Here is a 27,444-nt window from a genome sequence, read left to right as displayed (position 1 = left end):
CACAGCAATAGGGACGTTGGATTCTATGTTTAGCAACCAATTTGCCGACTGTAAATTAACAACCTGTTCATAAATGTGATGGGAACATTTCTGCTAGTGTGCGTCGAACCTGCTCTGGAGTAGTGTACACCGCTGGAGAATATGGAATGCCTTTTCCTTATCCTCATTGGTTGCAAAGTGATGAGTGGTTGCCATATGCTCTCCTAGAAAGCAACCTGGGAGATAGGTAACTTTTGCACTCTGGATTCCAGAACACCTTTATCTGCTAATACGGGTCGCTATTCTTGTGGGACTTTATGTACTCTTTTCGTCTTTGAAATTTAATTTAAGAGCAATTTTGTAAAATGTCAAGATGAGGAAAATTTTGGACAAACAGAACTCCGACCAAATCCTTTAAAAAATATATAATTTCATCCTATTTTTATCTGTATCGAAACAATCTCCGTGGCTCATATGGGAATGAAACACTCCTCCCGCTGTATGTTCCTCAGGAGAAAAATGGCGGAGTCCGAGAGCACTGAGGTAGGTGTGCAAGCTACGATAAATGAATGTAGGCTACACTAAATATGTGAGTGATGAATAGGCTAGTGCAATGTGCTATTCGTGTCAGGTTTGATTCTCATTTTGAGCATAGAAAACCCATCCAGAGTAGGCTGGTACCTCTGCGATATATTTTGTCGTACCCATCGGGGCCACTCTTGTGCACCAAATGCCCTTCTGTGACAATGGCACGCTCCACTCATGCCATATAATTTTAATCGAAGCATAAAAGAGTGACTTAAAACGGTTGTCTGAGCATAAATTGAGTTCCGTGAACTTAATTGAGTCGTGTGACACCATGTTTAATGGTAGCCTAGCTATCCTAATGATAGCCTACTCGTGTGTCTGCCACCAACTATTTTTTTGTCTGTTGTTCCTAATCCCGAGAAATGTTGCACTCAGTCACAGGTAAAACAGGTAAAGATTCAGAGCAATGTGATTTAGGGCGCGAAGATTTGAGCTTCCTCCTTGGTCCTGCAGCTGCATTACTGGACAATGCGCCGAAATGTCGACTAAAAACGAATGTTATAACCAACATATTTTTAGTTTGTTCGATTGTTAGGTTATTGTTGGGCTAATTCGAGTGTTTTCATAGATGTTAGCAGGAATCTCAGATGACTGGCCAAAATCTCGTTCAGATGAGTGAGGTCCCTTAGTTTTATCAGTAATGTGTGTTTATCGCCAGTAGCTAGCTGAGTGTGTTTGGAAAATGCATATCTCGATATCAAATGTTGGCTAGGATATTGGTAAGTCCAGCATATCTCGATATCAAATGTTGGCTAGGATATTGGTAAGTCCATTACTCTTCTGTTGTATGCATATAAGAAGGTCTTCTATAAATTATTATTTCAGACTAGGATAATACAGGGGAAAAAACATTGTCAAACCCCTCAGTCCTGTCGATTCTTATTAGTAAGGTAGAGTGTAGTAAGCAGACCAACACCACTATCTGAGGGCAGTGGAGCCCACCTCTGCAGTAATGGAATGAGCCTAGTTGGATGTGAAGTGTTTGAGTGCTGTGGTGGCAGAAGCCCGGATCCACAGTGGTTTTCTTCACTTCTGAAAGTCATACAGACTCCCCTGCAGAGTAACCAGGGCCGGATTACAGAATGGGAACGCAGGGCACCCCCTGGAGGTCGGGGGCCCCCAGATAGCATGTGATAGCAAAATGTGTACAATTGCAGTAAATGGGCTTTAAAACTGCAACATTTTCTCTCAGCCTCATGGCAAAATGTAAACAATAGCATTTGATGAGCTATAAAACAGCACATTTTTCTCTCTGACCAATGGCAAAAAGTGTGTACAATAGCATTATAAAACTGCACTTTTTTTCCACAAAATGTGTTAGAGGTTGGTGCCCCGGGCCCCCAAATGCGGTAGACCAGCCCTGAGAGCAATGATGCCTGCATGCACAAATTGCTCTTAGTGAACCATGGTCAGTATAGGTCATTCATTTTTATGTACAGAATTCTGATTTATTTATCTACTGTGGTTGTTGTCCAGACATCAAGGACTGACGAGGACGTGACAGTTAGTGAGACATCACAATCAGGTCACTCGAGGATTAAGGGGATGTGGTTTACACTAGCCAAAATAATGCTCCTCCCAAATAACAAGACACCATGTTAAAGTCCTTGTGTCTTGAAACCTTAAAAAACATCAGATTGCACATGTTCCCCTTTTCACATAAAGATGACCCATCATTCCACTCTGAGTGTCCATGCTTAGTGGAATTACCTTTTTTCTCTGTCATTCTATGCACCCTGGAACATTCTTCTTAGAGTTGCTGTGCTCAATATCAGATGCCTAACAGATTAAGGGAAGCATCTCAGCATTTATTTCATTAGTGTCTCCAATTAACTTTCATTCAGAGAGTCTGAGGTCCATTGCAGAACAATACAACTCACTGAACTTTAGAAGATAGAAAATAGTGGAGTTTTATTCTATTCTTGTGGAAGTTCCAGAGTAAAATATTCCCTGCTGTTTTGGGATGTGCTGTCGTATTTCACATGAAGTGAATTGCACTCATTGTGTGTCATTTCCCGATGGAACATCAGTAAATAGATAATGCCAGTGGGCTGCTGTTTTCTTTAGATGTACTTGACATGACAATTGTAGCATTTTCTGCTTGAGAGTAAAAATTTGAGGAATATAAAATTATGTGGTGAAAAAGAGATTACTGTGGTACCCATATACAGTGAGGGAAAAAAGTATTTGATCCCCTGCTGATTTTGTACGTTTGCCCACTGACAAAGAAATGATCAGTCTATAATTTTAATGGTAGGTTTATCTGAACAGTGAGGGACAGAATAACAACAACAACAATCCAGAAAAACGCATGTCAAAAATGTTATAAATTGATTTGCATTTTAATGAGGGAAATAAGTATTTGACCCCTCTGCAAAACATTACGTAGTACTTGGTGGCAAAACCCTTGTTGGCAATCACAGAGGTCAGACATTTCTTGTAGTTGGCCACCTGGTTTGCACACATCTCAGGAGGAATTTTGTGATCTCCTCTTTGCAGATCTTCTACAAGTCATTAAGGTTTCGAGGCTGACGTTTGGCAACTCGAACCTTCAGCTCCCTCCACAGATTTTCTATGGGATTAAGGTCTGGAGACTGGCTAGGCCACTCCAGGACCTTAATGTGCTTCTTCTTGAGCCACTCTTTTGTTGCCTTGGCCGTGTGTTTTGGGTCATTGTCATGCTGGAATACCCATCCACAAGCCATTTTCAATGCCCTGGCTGAGGGAAGGAGGTTCTCACCCAAGATTTGACGGTACATGGCCCCGTCCATTGTCCCTTTGATGCGGTGAAGTTGTCCTGTCCCCTTAGCAGAAAAACACCCCCAAAGCATAATGTTTCCACCTCCATGTTTGACGGTGGGGATGGTGTTCTTGGGGTCATAGGCAGCATTCCTCCTCCTCCAAACACGGCGAGTTGAGTTGATGCCAAAGAGCTCCATTTTGGTCTCATCTGACCACAACACTTTCACCCAGTTCTCCTCTGAATCATTCAGATGTTCATTGGCAAACTTCAGACGGGCATGTATATGTGCTTTCTTGAGCAGGGGGACCTTGCGGGCGCTGCAGGATTTCAGTCCTTCACGGCGTAGTGTGTTACCAATTGTTTTCTTGGTGACTATGGTCCCAGCTGCCTTGAGATCGTCTACAAGATCCTCCCGTGTAGTTGTGGGCTGATTCCGCACCGTTCTCATGATCATTGCAACTGCACGAGGTGAGATCTTGCATGGAGCCCCAGGCCAAGGGAGATTGACAGGTCTTTTGTGTTTTTTCCATTTGCGAATAATCGCACCAACTGTTGTCACCTTCTCACCAAGCTGCTTGGCGATGGTCTTGTAGCCCATTCCAGCCTTGTGAAGGTCTACAATATTGTCCCTGACATCCTTGGAGAGCTCTTTGGTCTTGGCCATGGTAGAGAGTTTGGAATCTGATTGATTGATTGCTTCTGTGGACAGGTGTCTTTTATACAGGTAACAAGCTGAGATTAGGAGCACTCCCTTTAAGAGTGTGCTCCTAATCTCAGCTCGTTACCTGTATAAAAGACACCTGGGAGCCAGAAATCTTTCTGATTGAGAGGGGGTCAACTACTTATTTTCCTCATTAAAATGCAAATCAATTTATAACATTTTTGACATGTGTTTTTCTGGATTTTTTTGTTGTTATTCTGTCTCTCAGTGTTCAACTAAAACTACCATTAAAATTATAGACTGATCATTTCTTTGTCAGTGGGCAAACGTACAAAATCAGCAGGGGATCAAATACTTTTTTCCCTCACTGTATATGCCTGCTCAGTCCCCTGTTGCCAGACCATCCCCATTACGAGATAAAACAAGGAAAAAGACAAAGCTGCACAGTCAGATTGGCTGCTGAAAGCACAAGACAGAGGAGAAGCACTGACTATCTTTAACAAGACCAGATCAATATAACTGACAGCCGTGAGAGTGAAGTCTAAATCTTAAGATGTATGTGCACCTTAGAACAAATGGATTGAGTTGAATGCTCACATTAGATTTTCCCCCCTCTGTCCTCTGATAATATTGTGACGGCCCTGAATATTTCTGAACCGTCTCAAGGCTTCTCCTTCTAATAGGGCGCTTCCCCTTTAATTCCCCATTAAATAGCCAGCATCAGCTGCGCAAAAGGGAAGTTGTGATTGAGACCTGAAGGAGGATGTGTACTACCTTCAGTTCATGAAGCTTCGCCATGACGTTTGTTTGGTTGCCTTACAGTGTGTTTTGTGGCCTTAAAGCGAGTTTACCCAGGATTGGATCCACTCTGTGCGCTGTGGACTACAACTCTCCGTTGGTTTTCGTGGCCTTTCCTCCGCTGGAGGGCTGTTGGCGGATTGTCTGACTGACTACAACTTTTTGTATACGGTATTTCCTTTGTTTGGGGGTGATGTATACTGTGATTTATGTAGTTGTGAGGACGTATTATTCTTTGGGTAGTCTTTGATACGCTTTATAGTTGTGTTACAAAATAAGTGTTATTTTGAGGGTATGAATATACTGGGTTTATGCTACGGACAAGCGTTGCGGGACTAAGGGCACTTGAGCCACGGAACTTATTTACCGGGCTGGACTCTTTTTATGCCCGAGGTACAGGACATTTCTAAATGAACATAAGTGCATTGATTTGTTATATTGTTGTGTGTGGGTGGGTGTGATCATTTATGTTGTGAATACAACCAAGCAAAAGAATACACTTGTTTGAAGTTCTTTCCAAGGTTTTTAGGGGTTTATGAAAAGTATATTTCCATCTTGACTTTTACATAAGTCCTTTGTATTGGTGTGACTTGACGGACCAGATGGGACTCATTCCCTCCCGAACTAAAAGGAGAAACCTATGCTTTCTCTGGTAGGCACAACCTACCTGGCACCCCTATAAATGCCTCAAGTCAAAACCGTTACATAAAAAATGGCACCCCAGATGGGACCTCAACATTGAGAACTAACCAAAGCAAATCTTTTGAGTGGAATTAAAATAATGGATTCACTACAAGAAAATGAGCTCATCCATATCCTACCTGTCAATGGGAATACACAGGGCCATTCTGACTACCGAGCCAACAATACAAATCATAATGTGAATGGAAATAATGGAGTTGATGTGGGCCAGAGCCCTGGGAATCTAAATGCTCGGTCTGGACCACAGGCCACAGGTCTAACTAGTAACTCACTTATTGACATGGATCTGTGTGAAGGTACTGAGCTAGCCCTCCCTCTGACGCCCAATCTTCCTCCATTGTCTGGTTTATCTCCAGAGGTTGTAGTCTTACAACTTCAAGGTGACATCCTTGATATTCGTAAGACTCAACAACATCTCCAAACTCTAATCCATCATAAATTCAAATGTCTGAGTGTAGAGCAACAACAGAGTGCCATGGAATTCAGAAACTCACTGAGTACTCTAACTCACACTCTGACAGAGCTCAGTGAGAGTGGAAGACAGGAAATTACTGGTGCCATGGACAGGCAGTTTGACTACCAACAAAGCCAACTCACTGCCACTCTCCAGTGGCGCCTGCAACATCATCACACTGAGGTCCTCAAGGACGTCAATTCTGTATTTTCTCCCCTGGTTAACACTGTAGACCACTTGCAGACAGCGCTCTCTAATTGTGTTAAAATGTTGGATGATGTGTCTGTTGACATGGCCTCCATTAGGCACAACTCCTTGCACAGAGCTTCTCTTGTGTCCACTTCTGTTCAGACCACTGAGGGCCAAGCGGGCACCTCAGAACAGCCAAGACAAGGCCATGCTGCAGCCACCCCTTGCAGGATGCAATCCACCATGCATCCTGGTGTTCATTTTCATGGTCCCATAACTCCCTCACCCTCTACTTCCTCAATCCCTCCTAGCTCTTTTGTTCATGGTGATTTGAGTAGACGTCATGTGGGAGCGATGCCCATTAAATTGCAATTTCCCACCTTTGGGAAAAAGGATGACAGTCCTGATCCGCTAATGTATCTGGAAAGATGTCATGACTTTCTTGCCCTCAATCCCCTGGCTGACGAAGAACTCCTTGCCACATTGAGGAATGTGTTGCATGGGACAGCTCGAGACTGGTGGGATGTGGCACGTCTCACCACTACCTCCTGGGCTGACTTTGAGGCCAAGTTTTCCTCTGCATTTCTGTCTGAGGACTACACAGATGAGCTGGCAGACAGAGTCAGGAATCGAGTGCAAAGGGAGAATGAGAATATTCGTGACTTTGCATACGGTTATCACTCCCTGTGCAGAAGGTGGAAACCTGGCATTGAGGAGGAAGAGGTCATTAAGTTGATCTTGAAGAACATCAACCCACTACTAGCCAGTCAACTCAGAGAAAGAGTCACCACTGTCGATGGACTGGTTCGCCTAGGACAGCAGTTCGAGAAGGACAGAGAATGCCAACAGCAATATGAACAGAGAAAGAAACAGACACCCAGACAGTTACCCAAGACAGATCATCAACCACAGCCAGAGTCTCCAGCCAAGACCCCTCCCATGTTCTGTTGGAGATGTAGCCAAAAGGGACATTCTTCAGCTACATGTCCAAGACCGTATCAAGTAAACCCTTCCAGAAACCACAAATTACAACAGGCCAACACCCCTAACACACTTCGCAGGAACGACCATCCTACTCTGGGTGCTTTGACCAGAGCTGAAACCTCAAGAGTCACTGCCTACGCCCCCCCGCCGACATCCCCTTCCTTTCAGTTAATACCACACCAGCTGGTGTTACCCCTGTCCATAGGCCCATGGACAGGAAGAGCCATCCTGGACACCGGGGCATCCTACACACTGCTCAATGAGAAACTGTGGAAGGAGGTTGAAGGTCCAAAATACAACTTGAAGCCGTGGACAGAAGGTCCACTGTATCTGGCTGACGGGGCGGCTAAACGACCACTTGGATGGAGTGAGGTGGAGTTCCGCCTGTGTAACCGCTCCTATATGATTCCTTCGGTTATCCTACAAAACAAGAACCTTGCTTTTCCTGTCGTGTTGGGAATTGATTTCATGTACTTCAGTGGTGTCCAGATTGATATCGCACACAATTGCTACTGGTTTCCAAACAATCCGAGCAAGAAGCATTTCTTCCAATCAGAAGTTACAAAGTTACATGATTGGGGTCTAAATGTGGCAGTCTTCTCTGCCGTTGCTACGGTACCACTAACCCTGGATAATCCTTCTGAGGATCTCCTTTTACAGGCTGTAAGAAGAGCTCAGCTGGAACAGCCAGAGGAGTTAAGGCTGTTGGAACAGCTGCAGAATAATGCTGATGTGTGTACTGTAAAGTTAGGACGCACCGGACTCCTGAAGCACAAAATATTCCTTACACAGGAAATGCCGATCAAGCAAAAGCCATATCGTTTGTCCCCAGCGAAGCTAATCATCCAAAAGGGACTCATTAATGATATGTTGACACAAGATATAATAGAACGTTCCTCCTCTCCCTGGGCTGCTCCTGTTGTCCTCATTCCAAAAAAGACCGGTGGTCTTAGATTTTGTGTGGACTATAGGAAGACCAACAATGTTTCCCAGACGGATGCCTATCCTCTTCCCACCATCCACGAGATCCTGGAGTCATTGTCTGGCGCTGTTGTGTTCACTACCCTTGACCTCAATAGTGGCTATTGGCAGGTTGAGATGGACCAGGAAAGCAAGGACAAGACTGCTTTTGTCTGTGCTGAGGGCTTGTTTTCCTTTAAGGTGATGCCTTTTGGATTAAAGAATGCACCTGCCACTTTCCAAAGACTCATGGAGATTGCGTTAGGTGAGCTCAAAGGGAAGATATGTTTCGTCTACCTGGACGATATAATTATCTACTCCCAGAACAGAGAGCAACACTTTCAAGACCTTCAAGCAGTGTTGGACAAGCTAAGAGAAGCTGGTCTGACAGTGAACATGAAGAAGAGCAACTTCTGCCAAACCTCCCTGAAGTTCCTTGGCCATATTGTGTCTTGTGATGGTATTCATGTGGATCCTGAAAAGACCAAGGCTGTACAAGACTTCCCTGTGCCAACCACACTCAAGGCCCTTCAACGGTTCCTTGGGATGGCTGGATGGTACCATCGGTTTGTGTGGAACTTCTCCCAGGTGGCCGAACCCCTCAACGGGTTGAAGCGAAAAGGAGCGAAATTCCGATGGACGGCAGAGTGCCAGAACTCCTTTGAAACCCTGAAACGACACCTCGTCACCCCTCCCATTTTGGGTCATCCCAACTTTGATTTCCCTTTTGTTGTTTACACTGATGCAAGTGATGTTGGACTTGGTGCTGTCCTAGTCCAACAGACTGGACTTGGTACTGAAGAAGTGCTAGCGTTCGCCAGTCGGACATTGAATGGAGCAGAACGGAACTACTCCACAACCGAGCAAGAGTGCCTTGCAGTTGTCTGGGCTTTGGAAAAGTGGAGGTACTACCTGGAGGGAAGACACTTCACTGTGGTCACTGACCATTCCTCCCTTGTGTGGGTGTTCAAGACCAACAAACCAAGCACCAGGCTCATCAGATGGGCTCTACGGTTGCAAGAGTTCACCTTTGCAGTAGAATACAGGAAAGGAAAATACAACACTGTTCCAGATGCCTTATCCAGAGCTCCTGCTTGTGGTAATGGTGGCCCTCATCTTACATGTGCTACTGTCCTGTCTAGCAGTCGAGACTCACCCAAAACTGACTTTCCCATCTCTGATGAGGTCATTTGGAAAGCCCAACAGGATGATCCCGAAGTACAGGCTTTGTACCAGACTATCCTGGAAGATGAAGAAAAGATGGTCAACCCTACCACAAAGCTGACCATCATTGAAGACAAAGTCTACCGAGTTGTACAACTACCTCACAGAACACTCTACCAAATATACATACCTGAAACTCTACGCTTTCAACTGCTTCAACATTTCCATGAAGACCCATTAGCTGGTCATTTGGGCAGGTTCAAAACCTACAAACGTTTGCAAGCATTACTGTACTGGCCACATCTGAGCATGGATGTGAAATCACATATCCGAAAATGTCAGGTTTGTCAAATGTACAAACCAGAAGGTAGAAAACCTGCTGGCAAGTTGCAGCAAACTGTGGTTACCCGACCTTGGGAAATGTTAGGAGTGGATTTGATGGGTCCATTTCCTAGAAGCTCCAATCAGAATGTGTACATGCTTGTTTTTGTTGATTACTATTCCAAGTGGGTTGAGCTCTTTGCCCTGCGTCAGGCCACAGCGAGGACCGTCTCTAACATCCTTACGAGAGAGATCCTGACTCGCTGGGGAGTGCCTGATTACATTCTGTCTGATCGAGGTTCCCAATTTGTCTCTGATCTCTTTGGAGAGACCTGCCAAAGATGGAACCTGAGACAGAAGTTGACCACAGCCTATCACCCACAGACCAACCTCACTGAGAGAGTAAATCGAACCTTGAAGACCATGGTTGCTTCCTATGTAGGGACCCAGCACAAACACTGGGACAAGCACCTTCACGAGTTTCGATTTGCCCTGAATTCTGCTGTGCAAGAGTCCACTGGAGTCACACCTGCAGAGCTGAACCTAAGTCGTCTCCTCCGAGGACCCTTGGATATGGTGCTACAGCCCCAGCAGCTTACTCCAGACGCTGCTTGCTATGACCAGGTAGTCCATCTCCACGACTTGAGAGCTCTTGTCTCAAGGAACATGATCCAGGCTCGACTCAAGCAGAAGAGAAATTATGATAAGAACAGACGAGACCTGCAGTTCCAGCTTCGTGATCGGGTGTGGCTTCGCTCTCATCCTTACTCGAAAGCTGAACAATTCTTCTCGGCCAAGCTCGCTCCTAAATGGCAAGGACCATATAGGATTGTGGAGCAGGTGGGCCCTTTGAACTACCGAGTGGTGAAAGAGGACACAGGTGAAGATATGCGCGTTGTCCATGTCTCACGCCTTAAGGCCTGTTACCCCTCGGCTGAGGAATTGGAGGAGATTGAGCGCCGCAAGGTCCTGGAGATCTTTGAAGAGGAAAGTAAGGAGACTTTTCTCGGATTCCCAGACCCAGAAGTCTCACGGCTTAATGCCTGTGACCCCTCAGCTGAGGAGCGTGAGCGCCAAAAAGTAATGAATATTTTTGTAGAGGAAAGTGATGAGGAGACCTTTCTCGGTTTCCCCGACCAAGATCTGCCTTCCCGGGCAATGGTCGGCTTTTTCCAGGGGAGGGGGTGTGTGACGGCCCTGAATATTTCTGAACCGTCTCAAGGCTTCTCCTTCTAATAGGGCGCTTCCCCTTTAATTCCCCATTAAATAGCCAGCATCAGCTGCGCAAAAGGGAAGTTGTGATTGAGACCTGAAGGAGGATGTGTACTACCTTCAGTTCATGAAGCTTCGCCATGACGTTTGTTTGGTTGCCTTACAGTGTGTTTTGTGGCCTTAAAGCGAGTTTACCCAGGATTGGATCCACTCTGTGCGCTGTGGACTACAACTCTCCGTTGGTTTTCGTGGCCTTTCCTCCGCTGGAGGGCTGTTGGCGGATTGTCTGACTGACCGACTGACTACAACTTTTTGTATACGGTATTTCCTTTGTTTGGGGGTGATGTATACTGTGATTTATGTAGTTGTGAGGACGTATTATTCTTTGGGTAGTCTTTGATACGCTTTATAGTTGTGTTACAAAATAAGTGTTATTTTGAGGGTATGAATATACTGGGTTTATGCTACGGACAAGCGTTGCGGGACTAAGGGCACTTGAGCCACGGAACTTATTTACCGGGCTGGACTCTTTTTATGCCCGAGGTACAGGACATTTCTAAATGAACATAAGTGCATTGATTTGTTATATTGTTGTGTGTGGGTGGGTGTGATCATTTATGTTGTGAATACAACCAAGCAAAAGAATACACTTGTTTGAAGTTCTTTCCAAGGTTTTTAGGGGTTTATGAAAAGTATATTTCCATCTTGACTTTTACATAAGTCCTTTGTATTGGTGTGACTTGACGGACCAGATGGGACTCATTCCCTCCCGAACTAAAAGGAGAAACCTATGCTTTCTCTGGTAGGCACAACCTACCTGGCACCCCTATAAATGCCTCAAGTCAAAACCGTTACAATATGTCTGGAAGGGATCATTATGGATCATATTTCTCCTGCTGAACTATGGGCTGATCAGACAGGCTTTTCTCTGTGCTCTCCCAGCAGGCATTGCAGGTGACTATCAGAGTTTTACAGGCACACCTTCTGTGTAGAATGATGTATCTTCTGCTTTCCTCAGACAGACATTTACATTTTAGTAATTTAGCAGAAGCTCTTACCCAGAGCGATTGAGAGTAGTGAGTGCATACATTTTCATACTTTTTCGTACAGACCTGTCAATACTGTTATCGTTGTCTCTAGGCAAATAGGCTCTGTGAACTCACCTCTGGGGCACCATGGGAAAGCTAATGGCAGCTGAGAGAACAGATGAGAGATGAAAATAGCAAAGAATAAAAACGTCTACAAGCTCTAAGCTTCCCGCAGATTGTGAGGTGATTGCAAACAGTGTAGTGCTTTCACAGAATCAATTCATTGGGTTTTTGAGTTTTATCATAATACAGTATGCCCTTCACCCACTGTTTCTCTATGGAAGACCTGACTTTTAGAAATCTGCCCCCGCTCCATGAAGTCTGTATCGTGTATTAACATTCTCTCCAACCCTAAGCAACAGCAGCAGCCGCAGCCAATCCGCATCATCCAGTCTCAGCGCGTGCAGCCCACATCGCTGCCCAAGCCTGTGCCCTCCATCCACCATGTCCCGCATCCGCCCCATACGCCCCATGCTGCCTCCCTGCCCAGCTGCCCTGGCCGGGGAAAGATGGCCAAGTTTCTCAACCCTGAGGAGATGACCTCCAGGGACTACTACTTTGACTCATACGCCCACTTTGGCATCCATGAGGTAGGGCTGCCCTGGGGCTGTATGTATCAAGCATCTCAAAGTAGTAGTGCTGATCTAGGATCAGCATAAGATTAGACGGGGGGGGGGGGGGGGGGGGTTGCTTGATCTTAGATTAGCCTTCCTACTCTTTATTATTATTATTATTATGCCTACTTTGAGATACTATGTAAATACAGGCCCAGTTCTTACCTACTGTATCCTTACATGACTCTATGTAAAGTTAGTGCCACAATAGACTGGCCCACTTTAGAACACTTCACAGTACTGCATCTCCTCCCCAGAGATGTACTGTGTTTCAGGGGAGGAAGATGTCAGAAGGGTACAGAGCATCTTTCAAGTTAGACCTGTGAGATGGGGTTTGTTCTGTGACATTTTTGGAATGTGTACTACCGTTTAAAAGTTTGGGGTCACTTAGAAATGTCCTTGTTTTCGAAAGAAAAGCACTTTTTTGTCTATTAAAAGAACATCAAATTGATCAGAAATACAGTGTAGACATTGTTAATGTTGTAAATGGCTATTGTAGCTGGAAATGGCAGATTTTTAATGGAATATCTACAGTGAGGGAAAAAAGTATTTGATCCCCTGCAGATTTTGTACGTTTGCCCACTGACAAAGACATGATCAGTCTATAATTTTAATGGTAGGTTTATTTGAACAGTGAGAGACAGAATAACAACAAAAAAATCCAGAAAGACGCATGTCAAAAATGTTATAAATTGATTTGCATTTTAATGAGAGAAATAAGTATTTGACCCCTCTGCAAAACATGACTTAGTACTTGGTGGCAAAATCCTTGTTGGCAATCACAGAGGTCAGACGTTTCTTGTAGTTGGCCACCTGGTTTGCACACATCTCAGGAGGGATTTTGTCCCACTCCTCTTTGCAGATCTTCTCCAAGTCATTAAGGTTTCGAGGCTGACGTTTGGCAACTCGAACCTTCAGCTCCCTCCACAGATTTTCTATGGGATTAAGGTCTGGAGACTGGCTAGGCCACTCCAGGACCTTAATGTGCTTCTTCTTGAGCCACTCCTTTGTTGCCTTGGCCGTGTGTTTTGGGTCATTGTCATGCTGGAATACCCATCCACGACCCATTTTCAATGCCCTGGCTGAGGGAAGGAGGTTCTCACCCAAGATTTGACGGTACATGGCCCCGTCCATCGTCCCTTTGATGCGGTGAAGTTGTCCTATCCCCTTAGCAGAAAAACAACCCCAAAGCATAATGTTTCCACCTCCATGTTTGACGGTGGGGATGGTGTTCTTGGGGTCATAGGCAGCATTCCTCCTCCTCCAAACACGGCGAGTTGAGTTGATGCCAAAGAGCTCCCTTTTGGTCTCATCTGACCACAACACTTTCACCCAGTTCTCCTCTGAATCATTCAGATGTTCATTGGCAAACTTCAGACGGGCATGTATATGTGCTTTCTTGAGCAGGGAGACATTGCGGGCGCTGCAGGATTTCAGTCCTTCACGGCGTAGTGTGTTACCAATTTTTTTCTTGGTGACTATGGTCCCAGCTGCCTTGAGATCATTGACAAGATCCTCCCGTGTAGTTCTGGGCTGATTCCTCACCGTTCTCATGATCATTGCAACTCCACAAGGTGAGATCTTGCATGGAGCCCCAGGCCGAGGGAGATTGACAGGTCTTTTGTGTTTCTTCCATTTGCGAATAATTGCACCAACTGTTGTCACCTTCTCACCAAGCTGCTTGGCGATGGTCTTGTAGCCCATTCCAGCCTTGTGTAGGTCTACAATACTGTCCCTGACATCCTTGGAGAGCTCTTTGGTCTTGGCCATGGTGGAGAATTTGGAATCTGATTGATTGATTGCTTCTGTGGACAGGTGTCTTTTATACAGGTAACAAACTGATTAGGAGCACTCCCTTTAAGAGTGTGCTCCTAATCTCAGCTCGTTACCTGTATAAAAGAAACCTGGGAGCCAGAAATCTTTCTGATTGAGAGGGGGTCAACTACTTATTTCCCTCATTAAAATGCAAATAAATTTCTAACATTTTTGACATGCGTTTTTCTGGATTACTTTGTTATTATTCTATCTCTCACTGTTTAAATAAACCTACCATTAAAATTATAGACTGATCATTTCTTTGTCAGTGGGCAAACGTACAAAATCAGCAATGGATCAAATACTTTTTCCCCCTCACTGTACATAGGCGTACAGAGGCCCATTATCAGCAACCATCAGTCCTGTGTTCTAATGGCACGTTGTGTTTGCTAATCCAAGTTTATAATTTTAAAAGGCTAATTGATCATTAGAAAACACTTTTGCAATTATGTTAGCACAGCTGAAAACGGTTGTGCTGATTTAAAGAAGCAATACAACTGGCCTTCTTGAGACTATTTGAGTATCTGGAGCATCAGCAATTGTGGGTTCGATTACAGGCTCAAAATGGCCAGAAACAAATAACTTTCTTCTGAAACTCATCAGTCTATTCTTGTTCTGAGAAATGAAGGCTATTCCATGCGAGAAATTGCCAAGAAACTGAAGATCTCGTACAACGCTGTGTACTACTCCCTTCACAGAACAGCGCAAACTGGCCAGTCTGAGATATTGCTTTTTCTTTGCAACTCTGCCTAGAAGGTCAGCATCCCGGAGTCGCCTCTTCACTGTTGACATTGAGACTGGTGTTTTGCGGGTACTATTTAATGAAGCTGCCAGTTGAGGACCTGTGAGGCGTCTGTTTCTGATCAATTTAATGTTGTTTTAATGGACAAAAAAATTGCTTTTCTTTCGAAAACAAGGACATTTCTAAGTAACCCCAAACTTTTGAACGGTAGTGTAAGTCAGATGGGTTTTTATAATTTCTGCTCTGTGAATATTCCTGACAGACAGTGTGAGAGAATGGCTGAAATTACTTAAGAGGGATATGCAGTAATGCAATGTTTTTCAATGTGGACCAGTGTGTCTGAAATGGAAGGGTAGGATTACAGTGACTGCAGATTAATATCTACATAGCCTGTGCCATTATGATTTTTATCCATACTACACTAAATCTATTTTCACATTGTGACCTACTTGTTGTGTTTATGTACTGACATGTATGTGTAACTGATAGAGGCACACACACACTACATGTTAATGTTTTTAAATGTATGTAAATTGTAAAGTCTTGTCTGTAATGTTTTTTTCGTTATATGTCGGACCCCAGTAAGACTAGCTGTCGCCATTGGAGTCGGCTAATGGGGATCCTAATAAATAAAACAAATCTAATTGTCATGGAAATTAATACAGCTTTGATAAAAATAGAAAAAAGCACCTTGTTATTCACCTTATACACAGTTGAAAGAGGTTTGGATATCTCCCACCCTGACACCAATCATTTTTCACTGAGCAGGAGATGCTGAAGGATGAAGTGAGGACGCTGACCTACAGGAACTCCATGTACCACAACAAGCACGCCTTTAAGGACAAGATCGTCCTTGACGTGGGCAGTGGGACTGGTATCCTGTCCATGTTTGCAGCCAAGGCGGGAGCCAAGCATGTGTACGGGGTAAGAAAAGCTTTCTCCCTTTTATTAATTTATTTCACCTTTATTTAACCAGGTAAGCCAGTTGAGAGCAAGTTCTCATTTACAACTGCGACCTGGCCAAGATAAAGCAAAGCAGTGCGATTAAAAACAACAACAACTCAGAGTTACACATGGGATAAACAAAACATACAGTCACTCCATGCTCCCTGTCTGATCTCAAACTAGTATTATCAGGTAGAACCATCGTGACCGACAGCATCAGGAAATGCTGTGAAACCTAGCCTGACAATCTGCTCGCTCTCCCCAGACTGTCTTTCTGTGTGTGTGTGTGAGTACATTGGTCTACGACTTCAAACCAGGGCCAAAAATAGTGTCATTGGATTGCTACAGGGCTTTGTGTCAGTCTGTGTGACTGTGTAACTTTGTGTGTGTGTGTGTGTGTGTGTGTGTGTGTGTGTGTGTGAGAATCTGGTCAACTGTTCTGTCAATTCCGAGGCTGTGCAACACTAACTTCTTACTGCCTGCAAGTTGCAACTATATCTTTCCATCCGTCATTCTATTTTCCTTTTATATTGGTTTTGATTTCCCACCTATAGTCTACTGCAACCTATATGCAGTTTCCCACCTATAGTCTACTGCAACCTATATGCAGTTTCCCACCTATAGTCTACTGCAAACTATATGCAGTTTCCCACCTATAGTCTACTGCAAACTATATGCAGTTTCCCACCTATAGTGTACTGCAAACTATATCCAGTTTCCTACCCATAGTCTACTGCAACCTATATCCAGTTTCCCATCTTTGGTTTTATTATGCTCTCACTGTGAGCTCTGGGGCCATGCGGTTATCAGATCCATCACTTAGACTCCACCGGAGAGACAAACCCCAGAGAACAGATCTGGGCTCGAGGCCAACTCTGAACTCTCCCATATAGAACATCACCCTGTCAGAGAGATGTAGTCACACACAGAGAAAAGGAAAATCCTAATATTATTACAAAATACAGATCAAAGACCTTTCATACAGAACATCAAACCTGACATCCCAGTATCAAAATGGAGGATCATTCCTAAGCAGTGGTAGACTCTTGGACTCTCTAAATCAAATGATTGGAGTAAAATCCTGTATCACTATTGCTGAACTGACAGTCATCATAAGCCACAGCCTATGAGTTTTACACCCAACTACAGCAGTGATGACATCCATGCTGCTCTAAGTCCTTCACACTGAATAGTTTAACAGTCCTTATGCAGATGTTTGCCTGCCTTTAAGCCAACCTGGTGGAAGTTATTCCTAAGAGGTACACTACCGGTCATACGTTTTAGAACACCTACTCATTCAAGGGTTTTTCTTTATTTTTACTATTTTCTACATTGTAGAAGAATTGTGAAGACATCAAAACTATGAAATAACACATGGAATCATGTAGGAACCACAAAAGTGTTAAACAAATCAAAATATATTTTATATTTGAGATTCTTCAAATAGCCACCCTTTGCCTTGATGACCGCTTCGCACATTCTTGGCATTCTCTCAACCAGCTTCATGAGATAGTCACCTGGAATGCATTTCAATTTACAGGTGTGCCTTAAGTTAATTTGTGGAATTTATTTCCTTCTTAATGCGTTCGAGCTAATCAGTTGTGTTGTGACAAGGTAGGTGGGACATACAGAAGATAGCCCTATTTGCTAAAATACCAAGTCCATATTATGGTAAGAACAGCTCAAATAAGCAAAGAGAAATGACAGTCCATCATTACTTTAGGACATGAAGGTCAGTCAATCTGGTAAATTTCAATAACTTTTGAAAGTTTCTTCAAGTGTAGTTGCAAAACCCATTTAAGCGCTATGATGAAATTGGCTCTCATAAGGACCGCCACAGGAATGGAAGAACCAGAGTTACCTCTGCTGCAGAGGATAAGTTAGAGTTACCAGCCTCAGAAATTGCAGCCCAAATAAATGCTTCAATGAGTTCAAGTAACAGACACATCTCAACATCAACTGTTCAGAGGAGACTGTGTGACTCAGGCCTTCATGGTCGAATTGCTGCGAAGAAACTCCTAATAAAGGACACCAATAAGAAGAAGAGACTTGCTTGGGCCAAGAAACACGAGCAATGGACATTAGACTGGTGGAAATGTGTATTTTGGTCTGGAGTCCAAATTGGAGATTGTTGGTTCCAACCGCCGTGTCTTTGTGAGACGCTGTGTGGGTGAACGGATGATCTCCGCATGTGTATTTTCCACCGTAAAGCATGGGGGAGAAGGTGTTATGGTGTGGGGGTGCTTTGCTGGTGACACTGTCTGTGATTTTATTTAGAATTCAAGGCACACTTAACTAGTATGGCTACCACAGCATTCTGCAGCGATACGCCATCCCATCTGGTTTGGGTTTAGTGGGACAATCATTTGTTTTTCAACAGGACAATGACCCAAGTTTCTCTTTGCTTATTTGAGCTGTTCTTGCCATAATATGGACTTGGTCTTTTAGCAAATAGGGCTATCTTCTGTATACCACCCCTACCTTGTCACAACACAACTGATTGGCTCAAACGCATTAAGAAGGAAAGAAATTCCACAGATTAACTTTTAACAAGGCACACCTGTTCATTGAAATGCATTCCAGGTGACTACCTCATGAAGCTGGTTGAGAGAATGCCAAGAGTGTGCAAAGCTGTCATCAAGGCAAAGGGTGGCTACTTTGAAGAATCTCAAATATAAAATATATTTTGATTTAACAAACACCTTTTATGGTTACTACATGATTCCATATGTGTTATTTCATAGTTTGATGTCTTCACTATTATTCTATAATGTAGAAAATAGTGAAAATAAAGAAAAACCCTTGAATTAGTAGGTGTGTCCAAACTTTTGACTGGTACTGTAGATCTCTGTGGTTGAGAGTGCCCACTCAGGCATGGCACTGAAGGTAGATATATGTCCCCGTCTTGGGCAAGTGGAGAAATCAGTGCCAATTAGTGTAGCCTGATAAACAGCGCACACACATACACTACACATTATCAATGGCATACTCTCCTCCACATGCCTTTAAACAGCAGGTAAGGCCTCGGGGAACAGATGTGGTGGCAGGCTGGCAGCTGACAGATGACCGTGGGCACTGCCACTGCCACTAATGGGCTGTAGAGGGCCAGGCGTTTCCCAGGTGGCAGCCCCAGAACAGCGAGGCACGGAGCGGGCAGGCCACAGGCCACAGCTGGGTCTCTCTACCCTGGCTTTACGAAGGGCCCAAGCATTAGCCAGCTTTGCCCTGTTGCCCTGTCCTCTCTGTTTTCTAGAGACCATTACAGAGAGACTCCTGATTAAGAACAGATGGGTGGTGTAGAGCATGAATCCCCTCGTACACCTCAGACATACACACCCATAGTAGGCTGTGGAGCGTACATGGGGGGAAAATCGATACCTGCAGAATCCTGACACTTTTAAAGTTAAATATTGATCAGTATGACTGTGTCCCGGGGCCTGCTTTATTCATGTGAAGGCTTTCAATGGAAGTCTCCACAGTTGATGGATGAGTGCTTTCATTGTATGAAAACATGTATAAGGAGCTGTTGGGCTCTCCTGGTGGGGTTCCAGACTATGGGCCTCGGGCTCCCTACAGTGTGGCCATTGTGAAAGCCAGACAGGGAGGCAGAGTACCACTGACAGGGGGAGAGATGCTTTTTTATACAGGCAGAGAGCAAGCTGTGAAAATGTTACATTTTACTGAGACGCCTAACTTGCTGTGTGTGTGTGTGAAAGGGAGAGAGAGATAGAACAGAGAGATAGAGAAGGCAAGTGGGCGAGAGGTTCTTCAGGACCTTCTTCCATTGGGATGACTGCGGGCAGGTGACTTGTGAGTAAAAGTTTACTCTGCACATTACCTGAAGAAAACAGCTCTGACAGCTGAGCACAGGAAAGGACAGACTGTTCTATTATTTGTTTCTACAACTCTACTGAAGAACAATTCAAATCAAATTGTATTTGTCATGCTTCGTAAACAACAGGTGTAGACTACCAGTGAAATGCTTACTTACGGTTCCTTTTCCAACAATGCAGTTAAAGATACAAAATTAAATAGAAATAGTGACATGAGGAATAAATACGCAGTGAATAACGAATAATAATAAAGAGTAAAAATAACATGGCTATATACAGGAAGTACCAAAACTGTCTGTGCAGTGGTACGAGGTAATTGAGGTAGCGATGTATAATAGACAAAACTATAAACGCAACATGCAACAATTTCAACAATTTTACTGAGTTACGGTTCATATAAGGAAATTAATTTAGCCCTAATCTATGGATTTCACATGACTGGGAATACAGATATGCATCTGTTGGTCACAGATACAGTGCATTCGGAAAGTATTCAGACCCCTTGACTTTTTCCACATTTTATTACGTTACAGCCTTATTCTAAAATGGATTAAATCGTTTTTTCCCCCTCATCAATCTACACACAATACCCCATAATGACAAAGCAAAAACAAGTTTTAAGAAATGTAAATAAATTAAAAAAAAATCTCAAATTTCATGCTTTCGCCACAACATTATTTGGGTACGAGTTAACAGTATTAACTTTTATAAGTGAGATTTTCATTGGACAGTTACTTTAATGAATAATTCCTGCAGGTAAGATCAAGAAGTGGACAGAATTAATATTTAAAAAATGGAAATATGACATTTACATAAGTATTCAGACCCTTTACTCAGTACTTTGTTGAAGCACCTTTGGCAGCGATTACAGCCTCGAGTCTTCTTGGGTATGACACTACATGCTTGGCACACCTGTATTTGGGGAGTTTCTCCCATTCTTCTCTGCAGATCCTCTCAAGCTCTGTCAGGTTGAATGGGGAGCGTCGCTGCACAGCTATTTTCAGGTCTCTCCAGAGATGTTCGATCGGGTTCAAGTATGGGCTCTGGCTGGGCCACTCAAGGACATTCAGAGACTCCTGCATTGTCTTGGCTGTGTGCTTAAGGTCGTTGTCCTGTTGGAAGGTGAACCTTCGCCCCAGTCTGAGGTCCTGAGCGCTCTGGAGCAGGTTTCATCAAGGATCTCTCTGTACTTTGCTCCGTTCATCTTTCCCCCGATCTTGACTAGTCTCCCAGTCCCTGCCGCTGAAAAACATCCCCACAGCGTGATGCTGCCACCACCATGCTTCACCGTAGGGATGGTCTCAGGTTTCCTCCAGATGTGATGCTTGGCATTCAGGCCAAAGAGTTCAATCTTGGTTTCATCAGACCAGAGAATCTTGTTGGGTACCTTCAACGCTGCAGAATGTTTTTGGTACCCTTACCTGTCTTGGAGCTCTATGGACAATTTCTTCGACCTCGTGGCTTCGTTTTTGCTCTGATATGCACTGTCAACTGTGGGACCTTATATAGACAGGTGTGTGCCTTTCCAAATAATGTCCAATCAATTGAATTGACCACAGGTGGACTCTAATCAAGTTGTCGAAACATCTCAAGGATAATCAATGGAAACAGGATGGACCTGAGCTCAATTTCGAGTCTCATAACAAAGGGTCTGAATACTTATGTAAATAAGGTATTTTTTAAATATTTTTTTTATACATTTGTAACAATTTCGAAAAACCTGTTTTCACTTTGTCATTATGGGGTATTGTGTGTAGATTGATGGGAAAACATTTATTTAATCAATTTTAGAATAAGGCTGTAATGTAACAAAATGTGGAAAAAGTCAAGGGGTCTGAATACTTTCCGAATGCACTGTACCATTAAAAAAAAAGGTAGAGGTGTGGATCAGAAAACCAGTCAGTATCTGGACCATTTGCCTCATGCAGCGCGACACATCTCCTTTGCATAGAGTTGATCAGGCTGTTGATTGTGGAATGTTGTCCCACTCCTCTTCAATGGCTGTGCGAAGTTGCTGGATACTGGTGGGAAATGGAACACGCTGTCGTACACATCGATCCAGAGCATCCCAAACATGATCAATGGGTGACCTGTCTGATGAGTATGCAGGCCATGGAAGAACTGAGAAATTTTCAGCTTCCAGGAATTGTGACATGGGGCCGTGCGTTATCATGCTGAAACATGAGGTGATGGCGGCAGATGAATGGCACGACAATGTGCCTCAGGATCTCGTCACGGTATCTCTGTACATTCAAATTGCCATCGATAATATGCAATTGTGTTCGTTTTCCGTAGCTTATGCTTGCCCATACCATAACCCCACCACCACCATGGGGCACTCTGTTCACAACGTTGACATCAGCAAACCGCTCGCCAACATGCCAACAGGCGGGTTATGGTAATGAAATGAACATTCAATTCTCTGGCAACAGCTCTGGTGGTTATTCCTGTAGTCACCATGCCAATTGCACGCTCCCTCAAAACTTGAGACATCTGTGACATTGTGTTGTGTGACAAAACTGCACATTTTAGAGTGGCCTTTTATTGTCCTCAGCACAAGGTGCACCTGTGTAATGATCATGCTGTTTAATCAGCTTCTTGATAAGCCACACCTGTCAGGTGGATGGATTATCTTGGCAAAGGAGAAATGCTCACTAACAGGGATGTAAACAAATTTGTGCACAAAATGTGAGAGAAATAAGCTTTTTGTGCTTATGGAACATTTCTGGGATCTTTTATTTCAGTTCATGAAACATGGGACCAACACTTTACATGTTGTTCAGTGTACATATAGGTAGGGGTAAAGTGACTAGGCAACAGGATAAATAATAGACAGTGGCAGCAACGTGTGAAAGGGTTTGTGTGTGAGTGTGTGCGGTTTCAGTATGCATGTGTGCGCATGTTATGTGGGGGTGTGGGGGTGTCAGTGTAAGTCTGTGTGAGTGTGTGGGTAGAGTCCAGTGTGTGTGCATAGAGTCAGTGCAAGAGAGTTGGTGCAAAAAAGGGTCAATGCAGGTAGTCTTGGTAGCCATTTGATTAGTTATTTAGCAATCTTGTTTAGCAGTCTTATGGCTTGCGGGTAGAAGCTGTTCAGGGTCCTGTTGGTTCCAGACTTGATGCACTGGTACTGCTTTCCATGCGGTAGCAGAGAGCACAGTCTATGGCTTGGGTGGCTGGAGTCTTTGACATTTCTGGAGTCTTTGACATTTTTGGGGGACCTTCTTCTGACACCGCTGGTATAGAGGTCCTGGATGGCAGGGAGCTCGGACCCAGTGATGTACAGTTGTCCAGATGGCGCTGCAGTGGATAGCAGCAGTCTTACAGGCTCCTGACCAATTCTGCTATTGTGTGTTTTTTTATGCTGATCGTAACTTTTCTTTGTACATAATGTGTCCGCCATAATTTCCTATGACCGAAAACAGCTTCTGGACATCACAACAGCGATCACTAACCTCGATTTGGACGAAAATGTCTACTTCAATGGGTCGGCAGCTATTGGTGTTCTCCTTAGTCCGGACCATGCCCTAATCCCTGGGACTCGAAAGCGGCAGCAAAAAAGAGGCAGGCGAGGCAGCATCCTGACGAGACTACATCGACAAGCAAATAGACCGCCATTGCCCTCTGTTCTATTGGCGAACGTGCAATCACTGGAGAACCAACTGGATGAGCTCCGTTTGTGACTATACTATCAACGGGACCTGAAAACCTGTAATTTCCTATGTTTCTCAGTCGTGGCGGAACGATTACATAGATATACATCTCGCTGTTTTTGCTATCTGTCGTCAAGACCGGACTGCAGACTGTGGTAAGACGAAGGGAGGAGGGATGTCTCTTTGTTAACAACAGCTGGTGTGCGATCTATAATGTTAAGGAAGTCTCACGTTTTTGCTCGCCTTAGTTAGAATACCTTGTGATAAGCTGCAGACCATACTTTTTACCAAGAGAGTTTTCATCAATATTTTTCGTAGCTGTCTATTTACCACCACAAACTGATGCTTCAAGTCCTGGACTTCCATTGCTATCTACTGTCTCAGACCTCATCTGGTTGGACGGAGTTAGAGAGTGGCATATTCCACCATTGTCATCCACACATCATCCACATCTGATGCACAGTAGTGTCATTCTTAAGGCTTTTTCAGTTGAAGCATTAATTTTCCTTGGTGATCAGTGGTATCAGTGTCAATGTTTTAAGTGATTTTTGTTTTGCTTTTTCCCCAGATTGAATGTTCCAGTATATCGGAATACTCTGAGAAAATCATCAAGTCTAACCACCTGGACAGTGGTAAGAGCTGAAGGTCTTTCTTATTCACTATGCCTATTCACTTTTTTCCTCTTGAGATGCAGTACAACAAAGATGTGTGGTAGAGTGTGACCGTGACTGTCATTGTCTAAAAGGGGAGGATTCACCAAGACCGTGGGAAGTTGTCCATCTGTGTGTGATAGGAAATATGGCTAATTTAAAACAATGCGAAAGTAACCTATATTCTCACTTCTCTGTAGAAAACAAGTGAGTTTACCGCTTGGGGACCAACTTCACAATTTGTATTGTCATATTTTATAGGGGAATAACCACACATTCATGCAAAATGTTTACTCAGCTAACAAATTTAAGCCCTAACAAAATAATAGCAGCATAGACAAAAAGTAGCATCAGCAAAATCAATCTTTCCAAAGCCCTGCCTAATAAATATGGATGGGGTAATTGTGTGGACCAGCTCATTTTTAGGAAGTTTTAGGAAGCCTTTGGCAAGCCAAGGACAGAGTACAAACTGGGACCAAGCCTGGGAGGGGGCTAAGGGTTCATTTTCATGCTGACAAAGACCTCTGTTCTCTGAGAAACTGTAGTCAATAACTCCAGGTAGGAGAACAAAAGTGATTGTCGCCAACTCATCTCTGCTGGAGTGAAATTCCGCTAGTTTTCTTTAGCCTCCAGGTGAGCTGATTTACATGAGGAACACTATGGACTGGCTGCATGGCTCTGCATGGGGATAGCCGCCACTTGGACACCATACAGTGCATTCGGAAAGTATTTAGACCCCTTGTTATTTCCACATTTTGTTACGTTACAGCCTTATTATAAAATGGATGAAATAACAAAAAATCCTCATCAATCTACACACAATACCACATAATGATAAAGCGAAAACAGGTTTGTAGAACATTTTGCCAAAAAAAAAAAAAAAACGTATTTACATAAGTATTCAGACCCTTTGCCAAGAGACTCGAAATTGAGCTCAGGTGCATTCTGTTTCCATTGATCATCCTTGATGTTTCTACAACTTGATTGGAGTCCACCTGTGGTAAATTCAATTGATTGGACTTGATTTGGAAAGGCACATACCTGTCTATATAAGGTCCCACAGTTGACAGTGCATGTCAGAGCAGAAACCAAGCCACGAGGTCGAAGGAATTGTCCGTAGAGCTCCGAGACAAGATTGTGTTGCGGCACAGATCTGGGGAAGGGTACCAAAAAATGTCTGCAGCATTAAATATCCCCAAGAACACAGTGGCCTCCATCATTCTTAAATGGAAGAAGTTTGACACCACCAAGACTCTTCCTAGAGCTGGCCGCCTGGCCAAACTGAGCCATCGGGGGAGAAGGGCCTTGGTCATGGAGGTGTCCAAGAACCCGATGACAGAGCTCCAGAGTTCCTCTGTGGAGATGGGAGAACCTTCCAGAAGGACATCCATCTCTGCAACACTCCACCAATCAGGCCTTTATGGTAGAGTGGCTAGACGGAAGCCACTCCTTAGTAAAATGCCCATGACAGCCCGCTTGGAGTTTGCCAAAAGGCACCTAAAGGACTCTCAGACCACGAGAAACAAGATGCTCTGGTCTGATGAAACCAACATTAAACCCTTTGGCCTGAATGCCAAGTGTCACGTCTGGAGGAAACCTGGCACCATCCCTACAGTGAAGCATGGTGGTGGCAGCGTCATGCCGTGGGGATGCTTTTCAGCGGCAGGGACTGAGACTAGTCAAGTTCGAGGGAAAGATGAACGGCGCAAAGTACAGGAAGATTCTTGATGAAAACATGCTCCAGAGCGCTCAGGACCTCAGACTGGGGCGAAGGTTCACCTTCCAACAGGACAACGACCCTAAGCACACAGTGAAGACAATGGAGGAGTGGCTTCGGGACAAGTCTCTGAATGTCCTTGAGTGGCCCAGCCAGAGCCCGGACTTGAACCCGATCGAACATTTCTGGAGAGACCTGAAAATAGCTGTGCAGCGACGCTCCCCATTCAACCTGACAGAGCTTGAGAGGATCTGCAGAGAAGAATGGGAGAAACTCCCAAAATACAGGTGTGCCAAACTTGTAGTGTCATACCCTTTAAGACTCAAGGCTGTAATTGCTGCCAAAGGTGCATCAACAAAGTATTGAGTAAAGGGTCTGAATACTTATGTAAATGTCATATTTCAGTTTTTTATATTTCATACATTTGCAAAAATATCTAAAAACCAGTTTTTGCTTTGTCATTATGGGGTATTGTGTGTAAAATGAAGAGGAAATTGTTTTATTTAATCCATATTAGAATAAGGCTGTAACTTAACAAAATGTGGAAGAAATCAAGGGGTCTGAATACTTTCCGAATGCACTGTATGTGTAGACAGAGCGCATACTGACTGTAAAATTACTTTAAAGGTGAAGAAATGTATTCTCAAGAAGAGATACGTTTTTGCGGCTACAACAGTACTTTGAGCCCAGTATTCAGTCATCATTAAAGCGTAAAACTGATTTGGTCCGAATGTCAGAAACAACATGTTGTGTAAAGTGAATAGAAATGTTGAGCCGCACCAAGTTTTCCATGATACGCTGTACTCCTTGAAAAAGGATCTGAGCTCCTAGTGTGCGGCTCTCCTTTTCTTTTTCAAGTGGTCTACTCCGCTAGCTAGGGTGGAGTTGCAATCTACTGTAGAGATAGCCTGCAGAGCTCTATCATACTATCCAGGTCTGTGCCCAAACAGTTTGAGCTTCTACTTCTAAAAATCCACCTTTCCAGAAATAAGTCTCTCACTGTTGCCGCTTGCTACAGACCCCCCTCAGCCCCCAGCTGTGCCCTGGATACCATATGTGAATTGATTGACCCCCATTTATCCTCAGAGTTCGTACTGCTTGGTGACCTAAATTGGGATATGCTTAACACCCCGGCCATCCTACAATCCAAACTAGATGCCCTCAATCTCACACAAATTATCAACAAACCTACCAGGTACAACCCTAAATCCGTAAACATGGGTACCCTCATAGATATCATCCTGACTAACTTACCCTCGAAATGCACCTCCGCTGTCTTCAACCAGGATCTCAGCGATCACTGCCTTATTGCCTGCGTCCGTAACGGGTCCGCGGTCAAACGACCACCCCTCATCACTGTCAAACGCTCCCTAAAACACTTTAGCGAGCAGGCCTTCCTAATTGACCTGGCCCAGGTATCCTGGATGGATATAGATCTCATTCCGTCAGTAGAGGATGCCTGGTTGTTCTTTAAAAGTAATTTCCTCTCAATCTTAAATAAACATGCCCCATTCAAAAAATACAGAACTAAGAACAGATATAGCCCCTAGTTCTCCTCAGACTTGACTGCCCTTGACCAGCACAAAAACATCCTGTGGCGTACTGCATTAGCATCAAATAGCCCCCGCGATATGC

At 44.0% G+C, this 27,444-nt stretch overlaps 1 protein-coding gene across 8 annotated transcripts in view; it reads left to right on the top strand.

The window, feature by feature from the left end:
- Positions 1-453: 453 nt before the first annotated feature.
- The window catches only part of LOC311135027 (protein arginine N-methyltransferase 8), a gene marked incomplete at both ends in the record, with an annotated part of 55,685 nt that continues 28,694 nt past the window's right edge, over positions 454-27,444 (top strand). Inside the window, 4 exons of one of the 8 annotated variants that reach the window (XM_084168880.1) lie at positions 454-522; positions 12,218-12,433; positions 15,783-15,938; positions 24,011-24,074. In XM_084168880.1, coding sequence (XP_084025006.1) covers positions 454-522; positions 12,218-12,433; positions 15,783-15,938; positions 24,011-24,074 — 505 coding nt within the window. Of the gene's footprint in view, positions 529-12,199; positions 12,434-15,782; positions 15,939-24,010; positions 24,075-27,444 lie in introns of all 8 variants that reach the window. The other 7 variants (XM_084168879.1, XM_084168878.1, XM_084168877.1 and 4 more) reach the window with 7 other exon arrangements.

Source organism: Coregonus lavaretus, assembly GCF_964263955.1.
Source record: "Coregonus lavaretus genome assembly, chromosome: 9".
Lineage (NCBI taxonomy): Eukaryota > Metazoa > Chordata > Actinopteri > Salmoniformes > Salmonidae > Coregonus > Coregonus lavaretus.
Note: the sequence above shows the minus strand (reverse complement) of the source record. Positions and strands in the feature narration are given on the sequence as shown.